The 15,404-nt window shown below is 41.0% G+C and overlaps 1 protein-coding gene across 1 annotated transcript in view; it reads left to right on the top strand.

The window, feature by feature from the left end:
• The window catches only part of ARID4A (AT-rich interaction domain 4A), an 83,781-nt gene that overhangs the window by 45,854 nt on the left and 22,523 nt on the right, over positions 1–15,404 (top strand). The window contains exons 12-17 of the mRNA XM_051822211.2: positions 3,861–3,933; positions 5,100–5,194; positions 5,377–5,474; positions 5,986–6,217; positions 10,448–10,698; positions 13,249–13,446. Of these exons, the coding sequence (XP_051678171.2) occupies positions 3,861–3,933; positions 5,100–5,194; positions 5,377–5,474; positions 5,986–6,217; positions 10,448–10,698; positions 13,249–13,446 (947 nt within the window). The remainder of the gene's footprint in view (positions 1–3,860; positions 3,934–5,099; positions 5,195–5,376; positions 5,475–5,985; positions 6,218–10,447; positions 10,699–13,248; positions 13,447–15,404) is intronic.

The raw sequence follows: 15,404 nt of genomic DNA, 5'->3' as shown, positions 1-15,404 counted from the left end.
TGTTTGACACAGCCTTAATATTTGCCTAATTGCACTGAGGGGTTGGTTTTTTTTAAATTTAAAAAATTTTTATTTTATTAATTTTTTTTATTTGACAGAGTTAGACAGTGAGAGAGAGACAGGGAAAGGTCTTCCTTCCATTGGTTCACACCCCAAATGGCCACCACAGCCAGCACTGGGCGGATCTGAAACCAGGAGCCAGGTGCTTCCTCCTGGTGCAGGGGCCCAAGCACTTGGGCCATCCTCCACTGCCCTCCTGGGCCACAGCAGAGAGCTGGACTGGAAGAGGAGCAACCGGGACTAGAACCCGGCGCCCATATGGGATGCCAGAGCCACAGGCAGAGGATTGCCAAGGGAGCCACAGCGCTGGCTCTGAGGGGTTGATTTTTAAAAAAATTTTGGGAAGCAATTTTGCTTTTAAATAGGTATCTTCTAAAAACCTGATTATTTGGTTTCCATTCATTCTCTAGGGAGGCATTAAAAAAAGAAGATGGAAAGTTTATATGAATAATCTTTGCTTCCAAACTCTCATTTTCTCTGAGTCTGTGTATCTGATAAGAGTGATATCTACAGTTCCCAATAGAACATTAACAAAGTTATCCATTTTCTATCATGTTTGTGTCTGAAGCTGTTTGTGTATAAAAGTACAGACTGTCTATGATAGAAGGTCTTACAGAAAAAAATAAATCAGTATCTTTATAAACACTTTCCTTTACAGTGTATACATAGCAGTCTGTCAGATCATAAATGCTAGAATGAGGTCTTGTCTGGGCAAGACTGTGGTGTCTACAGGACGTAGGTAAAACGTAGTCAGCCTGGCACAGTGTTGTTCCCCCAGTTTCCCCCAAGAAGTCCTTAAAATTAATCTATGGAATGACTCTTGGACTGTTGGATTCCCTTTTTTTTTTCGTGAGTCACTGGCAGTTAATAAATTCGTATGTGGAAAAAGCTGCTCTCTTTTGATGTGAACATTAAGTAACAATCTCTCTTAGTAGTGAATTTCCTCTTTATCAGTTCCTGATTTGAGGGGCTTTAGTATGTTGACTTGATTTGCCTTACATGTGGTAAGACTATTTCAGTGTTATAAATCATTCTGAATGAAGGTATTACAAGGAAAAGAAGAAAGCAAGTATAATGAGCTTACTGTCTTTCCCTTGATTACTTCTTTGGGTTTTTAAAAATGCTTTCTAAATTTATTTTCCTATACTTGAAAGCTGGGGCTGGGGTGAGGGGTGGAGGAGAGGGAGGCAGAGGGATCTTCCATTTGCTGGTTCACTCCCCAGTACTCAGAGCAGCTGGGGCTGTTGCCAAAGCCAGGAGCCTGGAACTCCTGCAGGTCTCCTTGCTGGGAGGCAGGGACCCCAGCACTTGAGCTATCATCTGCTGCCTCCCGAGGTGCGTCAGCAGGAAGTGGGGTGCTGGTACTGAAACCAGCGCTCCCGTGTGGGGTGTGGGTGTCCCAAGCAGAGGTTCAGCCTGCTGAGTCACAACACTCGCCTCCTTTGTTTCTTATGAAATCTTTTAGTTGACTGCTTGTTTATTGGTCCTGACTGTATTATTAGCTATTCTTAAAGCATATCATATTGTTAAAGTATCTGTTGCCCTCTGGACACAGAACATAATCTTTATTGCCTGACAGTTGCCTTTGCTTTGATTATGGCTTTGAAAAGACAACTGGAATTCTTCTAGAACCTAGAAAAGTAGTACAATTAAGTTATGGTTATTTATATGCAAGAAAATGCCAGTGTTTTGTTTGTTTCTCCAAAGTATTGCTAGACTATAAATAAGAATTTCTCCAGGTATGAGTTTATAAGTAGTCTATCAAGAAAGAGAATATGTTATTAAAATCCATAGCCTGTTTGTTTCACAAGATCCAGGATCATGACAGTGTAGAACGAGGTCATTGTGTTTGTAGAATTAGTAAAAAGTAACACTTAAAAAAGTGTAGTTTTAGGAATAACTATTTTTTAAAGATTTATTTATTTATTTGAAAGAGTTACAAAGAGAGAGGAGAGACAGAGAGAGAGAAGTCTTCCATCCTATGGTTCACCCCCAGTTGGCTGCAACTGTTGGAGCTGCGCCTATCTGAAGCCAGGAGCCAGAAGCTTCTTCTGGGTCTCCCACGCAGGTGCATGGGTCCAAGGACTTGGGCCATCTTCCACTGTTTTTCCAGACCATAGCAGAGAGCTGGATTGGAAGTGGAGCAGCCGGATCTTGAACTGGTGCCCATATGGGATGTCGGCGCTTCAGGCCAGGGCATTAACCTGCTGTGCTACAGTGCCAGCAGGAATGTTTTTACAGGAATGTTTCCATTGGCTTTTAAAAAATAAAGTAGTAATCATGTGTTTAATTTCTTCCTCTAAGAAATAATTCTCATTGACTTATTTTTAGAGGTTGTAAAATCAAATGTGGAAGCCATAAAAAAAGGCAAATGAGAAAAACAGGCTGGCTTGAGGGAATTGGTAATGGAGTCTGGGGGAAAAGAGAATTTATATGACTCACTCAAATATATTTAAATTTTTTATTTTTTAAGATTTTATTTGAGAGGTAGAATTACAGACAGTGAGAGGGAGAGACAGAGAGAGAGGTCTTCCATCCTCTGGTGCACTCCCTAACTGGCTGCAACGGGCTTCTTCCAGGCCTCCCACATAGGCGCAGGGACCCAAGTGGTCGGGTCGTCCTCTGCTGCTTTCCCAGGCCATAACAGAGAGCTGGATCTGAAGAGGAGCAGCCTGGACTAGAACCCGCACCCATATGGGATGCTGGCGCCACAGGTGGAGGATTAACCTGTGCCACAGCGCCCGCCCCTTAAATTTCTTTAAAACATTGTAGCATCCTTGGGGCGGGCACTGTGGTGTAGCAGGTAAAGCCACCACCTGCAATGCAGGCATTCCATGCAAGCATTGGTTTGAGTCTAGGCTGCTCCATTTCAGATCTAGCTCTCTGCTGTGGCCTGGGAAAACAAAAGATGGCCCAAATCCTTGGGCCCCTGCACCCATGTGGGAGACCCGGAAAATGCTCCTGACTCCTGGCTTCAGATTGGCACAGCTCTGGCCCTTGCAGCCAACTGGGAAGTGAACCAACAGATGGAATATCTCTTTGTTTCTCTCTGCCTCTCCTTCTCTCTCTGTATAATAATTCTGGCTTTCAAATAAATAAATCTTAAAAAAAAAATCATAGTATCCAAACAAAAAACTTTCCCTGCTGTGACTATGCAATGCCTTGTTTATATTCAAAACAAAACTGTTAGTAAAATGGAGCTGTCTGTTGTGTGATCTAGGCCCTAGACACCATCCTAGACTCCAGCCCCCACCGTCAGGTGGAAGCTGGAAGCCAGGTGACCCCATGGCCCAATCACCGCTGTCAGCCCCACCCCCATCCTAATGGGATTCACTGCTCCTACTTCCTTGCCCACCCTCTGTGCTTAAACACATGGTTCTCTTTCTCCCTCTCTCTCTATCTCTTTCTCCCTCTCTCTCACCCTCCCCCCGCCATGTTGTATTTTGATGGTTTTCATAAAAAAAAAAAAAAAAAAAAAAAAAAAAACTACGGTGAAACCTTCACATTGTCAGTCCATTCTGGCATCTTTTCCTCATGGCCAATCTGAGATACTCAAAGGTAGGATCAGTCAGAGTGCTGAGGGTATTGATTCTACATACTGACAATTGCATCAAATCAGTTGGATCAAAATATCACTCATGATCTGGCGTTGTAAGGTTTTGAGAAAATCCAAACTTTCTAGCTTCATGAAAATTTATATGCCCTTCACTTGGGGCTCACTAGACCAAAAAACATGAAAAGGCAACCTTGTGTCTCTTGCTATTCAGTGTGCTAAACATTTGTGTATTTTACCTTTGTAGCCTGAGGAAGAACTTGATCCTGAAGAGAGGGACAACTTCCTCCAACAGCTTTATAAGTTTATGGAAGACAGAGGTATTTTCATTCATTATTTAAATGTAGTCATTTGTGATACAATTTTATATTCTAGTTGTATGCAGTGTTTTTGTTAGTATTGTGGGTGGATGGATTTGGATTTTCAATAAAGCCTTAGAATCAGTTACACCTGATGCAGTAAAATATTTAGAGTAAAAACAAGCTTTTGCTAACCTATTTGAGTACAGACATACAGGAAAGTAGTTTTGATAGAAATAACCTCTAACTTTTTTTTTAAGAGAGAGTTATTTATTTATTTATTTGAACTGCAGAGCTGCAGAGAGGCAGAGAGAGAGGTCTTCCTTCCGCTGGTTCACTCCTCCAATGGCCGCACCGGAGCTGGGCTGATCTGAAGCCAGGAAACTGGAGCTTCTTCCTGGTCTCCCATGCGGGTGCAGGGGCACAAGGACTTTCCCAGGCCATAGCAGAGAGCTGGATTGGAAGTAGAGCAGCCAGGACTTGAACCGGCACCTGTATGGGATGCTAGCACTGCAGGTGGCAGCTTTTACCCAGTTTGCCACAGTACTAGCCCTGGCCCTCTAACTTCTAAATGTAAAAATAATTATAACATTTCAAGAGTAGAAAGTGGCCAGACATAATGTTAGTCTGCATAGCCATTAATTACTAATGCTGCATTTTAGGCAAGTAAACTGGCCTGATTCTTGATGTCAACAAATTAAGCATAATAGATCAGTCTTTATCTGAACAGGATAGGATTTCTAATAGGACTGCAACAAATAAAACATTATAAATCAGCATGCTCCTTGACATTTGCTAGTTCTAGAAAATACATGGAGAAATTGCTCCTAGACATTCTGTGGCCTTTAGAAATTTTCCTTCCAGTTACTGCTAGCAGTCATAACATTTATGGCAAAGCATTGAAAATGGAAACAGGTTAAAATTCACCTTTTCCCCTGAGTCTCTGTGTGTCTGAGCTTCTCAAACCAGCAGCACCATTAGCCACACCTTGAAGTTCCCAGGTTTAATTTAGTTTTAGTCAGTTCGTTGACAGAGAGGTGACTTTGTTCCGTAATTTAATATTCTTTAAATATATGCCTCTAATGAATGAATGACATTTAGGATAACAGAAGTTGATAACTTTATTTTCAAGCTTGTATTTTTCATTTGAATAAATGTTTTATTTTTACCTTCTGATGTAAAAAAAGGTACTCCAATCAATAAACCACCTGTTTTGGGCTATAAAGATCTCAATCTCTTCAAACTCTTCAGACTGGTTTATCATCAGGGTGGATGTGACAATGTAAGCATTAACGTTGCTCCTTAAAATATATAATTGTCTACTAAAAGATTAAATCCTCTGATGTTGCATTGTTAATTTTACTTTAGATAATTAAAACATTTTCTTAGTGAATATAGAATATTAGTTTATGTAAAGATTATTTCCCTTTGTAAGTGTTACTAAACCAAAACTTAATTTTCCAGATTGATAGTGGTGCTGTATGGAAGCAAATTTATATGGACCTTGGCATTCCTATTTTGAATTCAGCTGCTTCCTACAATGTAAAAACTGCTTATAGAAAGTAAGTAGAATAGTTCATTCATCAAAGAATACATACTTCCAGGAAATATTTTCCATTTAATTTATTAACCTTTAAACTAGATTGCGTCAATCCAGGAACATTATAGTTAGAGAAAGTGTCTATAAAGCCTTAGGTTAATAGATATTTGTGACTAAAAGTTATTTCAGAACATCGAGGCTGCTTTACTCTGTATAAGTTATCCTGATTTCCTTCTGAAAATCATAAATGCACATGGCGGTTATAGTCTGAACTTAGGATACAGGATACAGAGCTGTGTCTTTTGTGGTGAGAGCTGTGCTAAGCTATCTCAGGCTCAGATTGTTAGGTCTTTTATAAACAGTGTTTCTGTGTATAATCCTATCTAAAACACCAAGAAATTAGCAACTAGGAAAACTACTTCTTAAAAAATGACTTGAGTTGTACTTTATGAAAATAGTGTGTGTTTAATGACAGTATTCAAGTTAAATGCAAAGACTGTGGGATTTCTTAAAAGGAAACATTATTTGTTTAGGTATCTCTATGGTTTTGAGGAATACTGCCGTTCTGCAAATATTCAGTTTAGAACTATTCACCACCATGAACCGAAAGTAAAACAGGAAAAAAAGGACTTGGAAGAATCAATGGAAGAGATTCTAAAAGCAGATCAAGAAATGCCTTTGGTGGAAGTGAAGAGTGAACCTGAGGAAGACATTGATTCAAACAGTGAAAGCGAAAGAGACGACATAGAATTAAAATCTCCCAGGGTGAGTACTCATTGTAGATTTATCTGTCTTATTTTAAGAATTCTTTTCAATTTTTTATTATGGGCATTTTCAGCTATTCACAGAAGTACTACAGTACTTGCTTTTTCTAGGACATGGTTGGGTTTTTCCAGCCCAGCCTTGCTACTTTGTTTTCATCTGCCTGAAGAACCCTGCTCCTGTGGTTCTCGGTTTATGTCTGCTCAAGTCATTCTCACCTGGGATCAGTCTCAAATGGGTCTCTTCAAGTCTTGCTGAAATGCAACCTCACCGAGGCCCATCCTGGGCTCCTTATGTAAAATCGTAACTTCTCTTTTTGGTATTCTTCCAATATTGCACATATCTATAATTTACTTATTTATTCTGTGTTATCTTCCTGGCCCTATTTTGCACTACAGTCACACTTGGTTGACAAGTCCTAGGCTCCTAGACGATCCTGGCACACAGCGAGCCTTACTAAATAGTGTTGAATGGATGAAGAGCCTCTTTGCAATACCCGTGCTCCCAAACAGATGGTGCCTGTGTCTCTGTAACTCCATCAGCAGAATGTACAGCCCTGGTCATGCATATGCTGGTTTTACCCAGTCTGCCTTCTCCATATATATGTTCTGTGCAGGAATCCTCATCCATCATTGTATTCTGATCATTGTCCAATGACGACTGCAGGGTAGAATTTATCAGATTTGACTGGAGAGGATCAGTGAGTGTTTGACACTGAAGTTAAGTTGCTGTTTAAGAGTACCGGGTTCAGGCCGGCGCCGCGGCTCACTAGGCTAATCCTCCACCTTGCGGTGCCGGCACACAGGGTTCTAGTCCCGGTCGGGGCGCCAGATTCTGTCCCGGTTGCCCCTCTTCCAGGCCAGCTCTCTGCTGTGGCCAGGGAGTGCAGTGGAGGATGGCCCAAGTGCTTGGGCCCTGCACCCCATGGGAGACCAGGAGAAGTACCTGGCTCCTGGCTTCGGATCAGCGCAGTGCGCCAGCTGCAGCGTGCCGGCCACGGCGGTCATTGGAGGGTGAACCAATGGCAAAAGGAAGACCTTTCTCTCTGTCTCTCTCTCTCACTGTCCACTCTGCCTGTCCACTCTGCCTGTTAAAAAATAAAAAAAATAAAAAAGTACCTGGTTCAAGTTCCAGGTCCTCCTCTTCCAGGTCAGCTTCCTGCTGGGGCACTTCCTGGCTGGCAGCAGGTGTTGGCTCAAGTCCTTGGGTCTCTGCCACCCACGTGGTGGACATGGATAGCTCCAGGCAAAATTGCGGGTGGGAGATCTCTCTCTATCTGCCTCTGCCCTTCAAATAAAATGAAAATTTAAAAGAAAGAAATTTTAAGACAAAGGAATTTACACTTGTCACAGAAGTTCAGTTACTGGATTATGTCTTATTTTTCTAATATTTTTTTGAAAGAGGAGATAAAATTGCCTTCTTTTATTTTTCAGAAACCATATTTAAACTTTCTGTTTTCTAGTAAGTAGAATCTTCTAGTGAATTGGGTTTTTTCTTTTTAATTTTAATTTAATTTTTGAAATTATGATAAAATACACATAACATACAATTTACCCTTGTAGCCTTTTTTTTTTTTTTGCCAGGCAGAGTTAGACAGAAAGTTATAGACAATGAGAGAGACAGAGAGAAAGGTCTTCCTTCCGTTGGTTCATCCCCAAAGCGGCCACTACGGCTGGTGTGCTGTGCTGATCCGAAGTCAGGAGCCAGGTGCTTCCTCCTGGTCTCCCATGTAGGTGCAGGGCCCAAGCACCTGGCCATCCTCCGCTGCACTCCCGGGCCACAGCAGAGAGCTGGCCTGGAAGAGGGGCAACTGGGGCAGAATGCGGCACCCCGACCAGGACTAGAACCAGGGGTGCCAGTGCTGCACGCGAAGGATTAGCCTAGTGAGCCGCGGCACTGGCACCCTTGTAATCATTTTTAAGTGCACAGTTCATTGGCTTTAAGTACATTCACATTGTTATAAAACCATCACCACTCTCCAGCCCAAGAATTATTTTACTTTGCAAAACAAATTCTGTTTCTGAGTCCTCAGTCTTCCCTTTCTCAGCCTCTACCAACCACCTTTTTCTTTCTGTATGTTTGCATTAACACCCTGGGTATCCTACATAAGTGGAATCTTATATATACACATACTATATACATACACACGCACACACACATACACAATATATATTGTATTTGTGCTTTGGTGACTGGCTTAATTAACTCAATATAATATCTTTAAGGTTCATGCATGTTGGAGCATGTGTCAGAATTTCTTTTTAAAGGTGAATAGCCTTTCATTGTATGTGTTGTGGACATACTTTTGTATTGCCTACAGACTACAGACCTTCCTTGTCCTATGTAAAACCATCTGTAGTGGACGGTATAGTATGGATGAACCGTAAATGTGTGTCCTTAGGATTTTCTCCCAATTTTGTATTACAAATAGTGCTGTGATATATATACTTGCAATGGTATCCTTCACAATTTATATATATTATATATATTATGCTAAACTTTTAACAAGTGAGATTTCTGAGACAAGGGTATGCAGACCTACGATCTGATAGGTAGTGGCTATTTTCACTCATTTATATATAGATATTTACAGACATCTGCCATGTGCTGGGCACCATCTAGACCTGAAGTAAATAGTACCAGGCCTCTGCTGTCACAGAGCTTACATTCTAGTGCTCAGTAAGAGAAATAAATGCCATCGTTTTCTCCCTTTGAAGTATGAATTCTATGTAGGAGCGAGAGAAAACATTCTTTTGACTTAGCTATGAATTGTATAGTATTCTAAGGGCTTAGTTGCTGGCTCATGTTTCATTCCAAGAAGCGAGGCAATGTGGTGGTATGTCAGGGTCAGCGTGGAAGAGAACTTAGGAGACAGGGAGGTGGCTCCCCAGCTTCATGGCTCGTCAAACGTGCAAGAGGCTAGGTAGAGGCTGCTGGGGGAGAATACTCACTGTTGGCCCTGGGAGTTCTCCAGGAATCTGCTCACCTTTTTTTTTTTTTTTTTTTTTTTTTTTTTTGCCATTGATGTGATTCATCCCTTTTAAAATGTACTCACACACAAATATAATGGTAATGTAAATTTTATTTTGATAAACAGAACGAGAAACCACAGGGTTTTTAAAGAAGCTATAATGTAGGGAGTTGATGTATTACTGTTAACTTTCATCATTGATATTTAGATAATTCATTTAAAAGTTGTTTTATAGTCAAGAAATATTAAATGTTGGATGAATGTAGTGAATGAAACAGAATCATATTATTTCTTATACAGTATATAGCCAAAGATTATAGTAGACCAGAACATCATTAAGTACAGCCATGTATCCTAACTACAGGCACACATTCTGAGAATTGCATCACAGAGTGTACTTAGACAAATCTAGATGGTATAGTCTACTACACACCTAGGCTTGTGTATGGTATAGCCTGTTGTTCCTAGGCTACAAATCTGAATGGTATGTTCTTGTATTCAATACTGTAGGCAACTGTAACATGAAGGTAAGAATTTTTATTTCTAAACACAGAAAAGGTACAGTAAAAATACTAAGTGATAGGAATTTTTTCAGTTCCATTACAGTCTCACAAGCCACCATTGTTCTTTGTCCATCATTGACCAAATTGTAACTGTGTGGTGTATGACTGTAATATATATTATTTATTCTTTTGCTTCCAAAAGGAAAGCAAAAATACATGTGATGTAATTGATTCTTGGGCTCATGGCAGACTAGTGATTGTTGTGAAGTTATAAGGAAAATACATCTTTTCAACGGACTGGCACTGTAGCATAGAAAGTTAAGTTGCTGCCTGCCATGTCAGTGTTCCAAATGGGTGCTTGTTCAAGTCCCAGCTGCTCCACTTCCGATCCAGCTCTCTGCTGTGGCCTGGGAAAGCAGTGGAAGATGGCCCAAGTGCTATGGCCCCTGCTACCCATGTAGGAGACATGGAAGAAACTCCTGTCTCCTGGCTTTGGCCTGGCCCAACCCTGGCCGTTGGCGCCGTTTGAGGAGTGAACCAGCAGATAGAAAATAGATCTCTCTCTCTCTCTCTCTCTCTCTCCCTCCCTCCCTCCCTCCCTCCCTCTCCCTCTGTCTCCCTCCCTCCCTCCCTCTCTCCCTCCCTTTCTTCTCTTCTTCTTGCTCTGTATCTCTGTGTTTCAAATAAATAAAATATATCTTTTCTGCATTTTCCCCCATGTGGTGATAGATATTTTAAAGCTTTTATCTCCTCTACCAGGGCCGAAGGAGAATTGCTCGAGATGTAAATTCTATTAAAAAGGAAATTGAAGAAGAGAAAACAGAAGACAAATTAAAAGACAATGATACAGAAAATAAGGATGTGGATAATGACTATGACACTGCAGAGAAAAGAGAAACCGAGCAGCTACTTGGAAGAAAAACTACACCAAAGCAAAAGGAGAAGAAAATTAAAAAGCAGGAAGATTCCGACAAGGACTCAGATGAAGAGGAAGAGAAAAACCAAGAGAGGTACATTGTCTTGTGTTTGTTCTCCAAGAAGCTCCTGTCTGGGGTGCAGCAGTGCCTTGCTCCTGCCTAGAGATTCAGGTTTGAGGGAATGTTTTCTTCTTGGGACTTCCATTCCTCTTGTCTAATGAAGGTGAGACACATTGTGAAGATGATGTGTATCGCCTTTCGGAATTGGAGACTATACTGGTCGCACCATTTTAATAGCACTTGTGCCCCAAACAGTGGCCTCAAAGAAGGCTGCGCCACCCAGTCAAAAGAAAGGTCCTGCATTGGCAGCAGGGAAGGGAGCTGGAGAAAAATGGAGGAAGTGGACAAGAGGAAGCAGCGACAGCAAAAATTCCATTTTACAAAAGGTACAATGTGGGAAAGCTGGCAGACACATGGGTGCACAGTACTAGCAGGTGTTTGTGTGTTAGCTTTAAGACTTTTTTTTCCCCCAAGTTCATGTATTAGCGTAAGTGGCATGCACCCCTGATTCTAGCTTAGAAAATATATTCTTGCCCCGCATCACACTGATAAAGTTCGGCTTTTTAATGTCCATTCTGTTTGTTGTTGAGTAAAAATTGCATTTTTATCTAGGCCTTAGACGTGTAGGGACTGAACAAACTTAAAAATAGCCGAAGATTGAGTAGTCCAGGTAACGTCTGACCATGCTATTTAGTTGTCCATTGCTTTAAGTGTTGTGAAATGGATTTATTAATTCAATGTATTTATTTTTAAAGATTTATTTATTAATTTAAAAGAGTTACAGAGAGAAGAGGGATAGACAAAGGGAGAGGGAGAGAGAGAGATCTCACATCCACTGGTTCCCATCCCAGATGGCTGAAGCCAGGAGCTTCATCTGGGTCTCCCACAAGGGCCATCTTCTGCTTTCCCAGGCACATTAGCAAGGAGCTGGATCAGTGTGGAGGCCGGTGCTCCAGACAGCGGCTTAACCTGCTACACCATAGCACCAGTCCCTGGATTTACTAATTTTAGATATTTCTTAAATGCATTGTAAATAAATGATAGCACTTGCAATAGAAGCTGTCTTTCCGAAGTTTTTAAATTGTTATGTGATGCTGCATTTTCCAGAAATCTGAATTGTTAAGGCAGTTTGGGAAAAGTAGCCTGCCACATCCAGCTAGTGGCTGATATCTTTATGAAAATTAACTTTTGTTAGGTTAAATATTTGCAAAAATAGGAATATTTGAAAATAATATGACTCAATACAAATATATACAGGAACCATCACAATTACATCTGAACTTGGTTAGAGAATAAAACAAAGTTCTATACTAGAATATAATTGGGATTAGAAGTAGGACGAAATAATAGGAATTGAATGTAATGATACGAGTTGTAGTATTTTATATATTTAGACAAAAGCAAAGATTAACTGCTTAAAAAGTAGGACCTCATTATAGTTTGAAATTTTGTGAAAAATAAGCACCAAAACATATATATTATAAAGTATATATAATCCATAATACATCTGTGTATATAAATAACGTGGTTTAAAGAGACTTAAAAATTGAGTATGCAGACACCCAAAAGTCTATTCTCATTCGATAGCACGAGTCTTGGCCTGGGGGCGCTTATCTGAAGATTCCCATTTTAAGTCATTTTTCTCAGTGATTTGAGATTATCTTGGGCTGTTATTGGAAGATGTCCGAGAGAGAAAACATTCCCACTGTAAACTCATGGTCAGAGCTTCATGTGTAGTCCCTGGGGCCACTGAAATGATGCCCTATAATTATTATGGAGCACAGTGCTTCCTCTTTAGCTTTTAAAGCTCTCATGGCACTAGAATTATCTTTGATGCAGTTCTGTTCTGAATCCTTGCAGGCTCCGTACAGAATGCTTTACCATAAAGATATTAGCAATGTCATTGGAGCTTCCTGTGTGAATCTTCCTTATCCATGGGTATCAGAACAAAGACAAGCTGATGTAAGATGAGCAAACAGGAGCAGTCGACACACCATTTGCAAAGCTTTATTCTCCCTCTGCTATCCTATAGTTTTGGCATGTGAAACAAACATCTAATAATGTTTTTGTTAGGGTAGGGAACCCTTTAAATACAGCTAGCTTAAGGGAAATGATAGCCATTTTGCCCACTCAAAAAGCTGGTCCTGCTAAGACTTGTTCTGAGTGGCAACGAGTAGTAAAGTAGACTCAGAGTAACTGAGTTGCAGGAAGTTACAAAATCTCTTCAGGTCATTTTCATTTTCAAGGATGTGTGAATCCTGAAGACTTTTTCAGAGTGTATTGTTCTTATTTTTGTTTTACCAAAAGTGATTTATTGGACTGCACATGGTCACTAACTGTGATTATTGATCAGCTTTAACAAGTGCAGGTTCACTTCTCTGCAGTGCGCCATTGCATAGCAAGTCCCATAAGATTCTTCTCCTTCTCCTCCTTCTTCTCCTCCTCCACTGACATGTTACCAAGGTAACACTTAGGCTGTGACTACTCTACACCTTGGATTTATTTATTTTTTTTTAGCAAATATTATTTTGTTCTCCATTAAGTTCCTTGTGGCGTTGTTATCAATATTGTAACTTACTGCAGGGAAGACACTGAAAGCAAGTGTGACTCTGAAGGGGAAGAAGGTGAGGAAGACATGGAGCCCTGCCTAACGGGAACCAAAGTGAAAGTGAAATACGGACGAGGCAAGACTCAGAAAATCTATGAAGCCAGCATTAAAAGCACTGAAATTGATGATGGGGAAGTTTTATACTTGGTGCATTATTATGGATGGAATGTCAGGTAAGCAAGGAGTTATTTTCTTATTATCAAATTTTTTCAGTGGTTCAAAAAGGTCAATGTAATGTATTACAGGACTAAAATAAATGTGTGTGTACACACACGCACACACATGTGTAGGTGTTGGTTTTCAGAACACATTTTGATTTTGAACTTCCCAAGACTTTGACACTGTTTTACTAGGTATGTCAGTACTTCCAGTCACAGACCACCAGGATCCCATGGGTAGCTATAGCAAGTTGAGTTTATTACTCATTTACACACAGCATGGGGAACAAGAGGCTCCTCATTAAGAAGATGTTGGATGAATGAGTAAAAGCTCAGGGCACCAACTCTGGGAACAGGGATGGCCTGAGGTTCTGCAGATATGTATTTCAGGCCAGCAGTTCCCAACTGTACAAGCGTTTGTTTCATTCAGAGGCCATGCCTGTGCCAAACACTGTAATAACTCTAAGTTGGCTAACTAATTTTTTAAATGTTAGGAAACACTTGGTCTTGAGCTTCTGTTAAGTGACTTGAGGGAGAATTTAAGGAAGTAAGACTTTGCTAAATTGGATCCTGTCAGGGTGCTCAGGGTAATTTTATGATTAGGATACTAGATCAAGGTTAATGCTGTAATTGGAAGAGACAACAGTTACTTCTATTAAGAGAAAAAAGAATATTTTGTCATTTCCGAGGCTCAAACGGCGCTCCTGTTTCTCCTGTGTTCAGACGTGGTTAGGGAGTGGTGGTGGTTTGGTTTTGATCCATCTGGGTCACAGAGGAGGTGTGTCTGATGATGCTCTGCGAAGTTGTTCACATTCAACAGGAGGGCAGCGTGGCTTTAGTTCTGAGTGTCAGACCAGGTCTCAGCCGCTGACACCAGGTGGTGACCCTGGATGGCAGGGGCTGCTTCTTGTTTTCTTTAGGAAGCCCCGTGTGTTAAGTCTCCAGCTGTTCTGTGCTTACTGGGAGCCAGACTGCTCTGGAGCGTCCCTGTATCCTAGATGTGTGCTCTGTTATGATTCAGCTCCCTTACCGCTGTATTAGGGAAAATGAAGTCCTATTTTATAGTGACAGCGTACACTAGCAGTAACACCTGTTCTAACGTGCCGGAGTGCTTCGAGCGATACCTGCATTGATTGAGTGCTCAGTGCATGGTAACAGCTTTCTTCTGTGAGGGAGCATTTGGCTTCTTTCATCTCATCTTTAAAGGGTATGGATTTAATGACTAGCACATACAGCTTTGAAATTTCTTTTCTGTTTACCATGGACTGTTGAATTCAGGAGGAAAAGACTGTGTTTGCCAACTCTTAGTCACTATATGAGAGTACTTTAAAATGTTCATAAAAGTGGAATTGAGGGGCTGGCGCTGTTGGCATAGTGGGTAAAGCCAGCATCTACTAGCATCCGATATGGGCACTGATTCAAGTCCTGGCTGCTCTACTTCCAATCCAGCATTCTGCTAATATGCCTGGAAAAGCAGTGAAAGATGAACCAAGTGCTTGGGTCCCTACACCCACATGGGAGACCCAGAAGAAGTTCCAAACTCTTGGCTTTGTATCAGCCCAGCTCCGGCCATTGCAGACATTTGGGGAGTAAGCCAGCAGATGGAAAACCTCTGTGTCCCCCAACTCTGCCTCTACCTTTCTGTAACTCTGCCTTTCAAATAAATAAATATATCCTTTAAAAAAAAAATGGAATAGAAAGATAAGTTTGTTTTGGTACACAAAGTTTTGAAATCCATGCATATAAGGGATCTTCAAAACGTTCATGAAATGCATCTTATGAAAAAAACTATGTAGACTTCAAAAATGGTTTTATAGCGAGTGAAAAAAATGTTTTCAGTTTTATTTTATTAGGCCGGCACTGTGGCGTAGTGGGTAAAGCCACCACCTGCAGTGCCGGCATCCCATATGAGTGCCAGTTTGAGTCCCAGCTACTACACTTCCGATCCAGCTCTCTGCTATGGCCTGGGAAAG

Source organism: Oryctolagus cuniculus, chromosome 12 (assembly GCF_964237555.1).
Source record: "Oryctolagus cuniculus chromosome 12, mOryCun1.1, whole genome shotgun sequence".
NCBI classification, from domain to species: Eukaryota; Metazoa; Chordata; class Mammalia; order Lagomorpha; family Leporidae; genus Oryctolagus; species Oryctolagus cuniculus.
The sequence above is the reverse complement of the archived record's forward strand: the minus strand, read 5'-3'. Positions and strand labels throughout refer to the sequence as shown.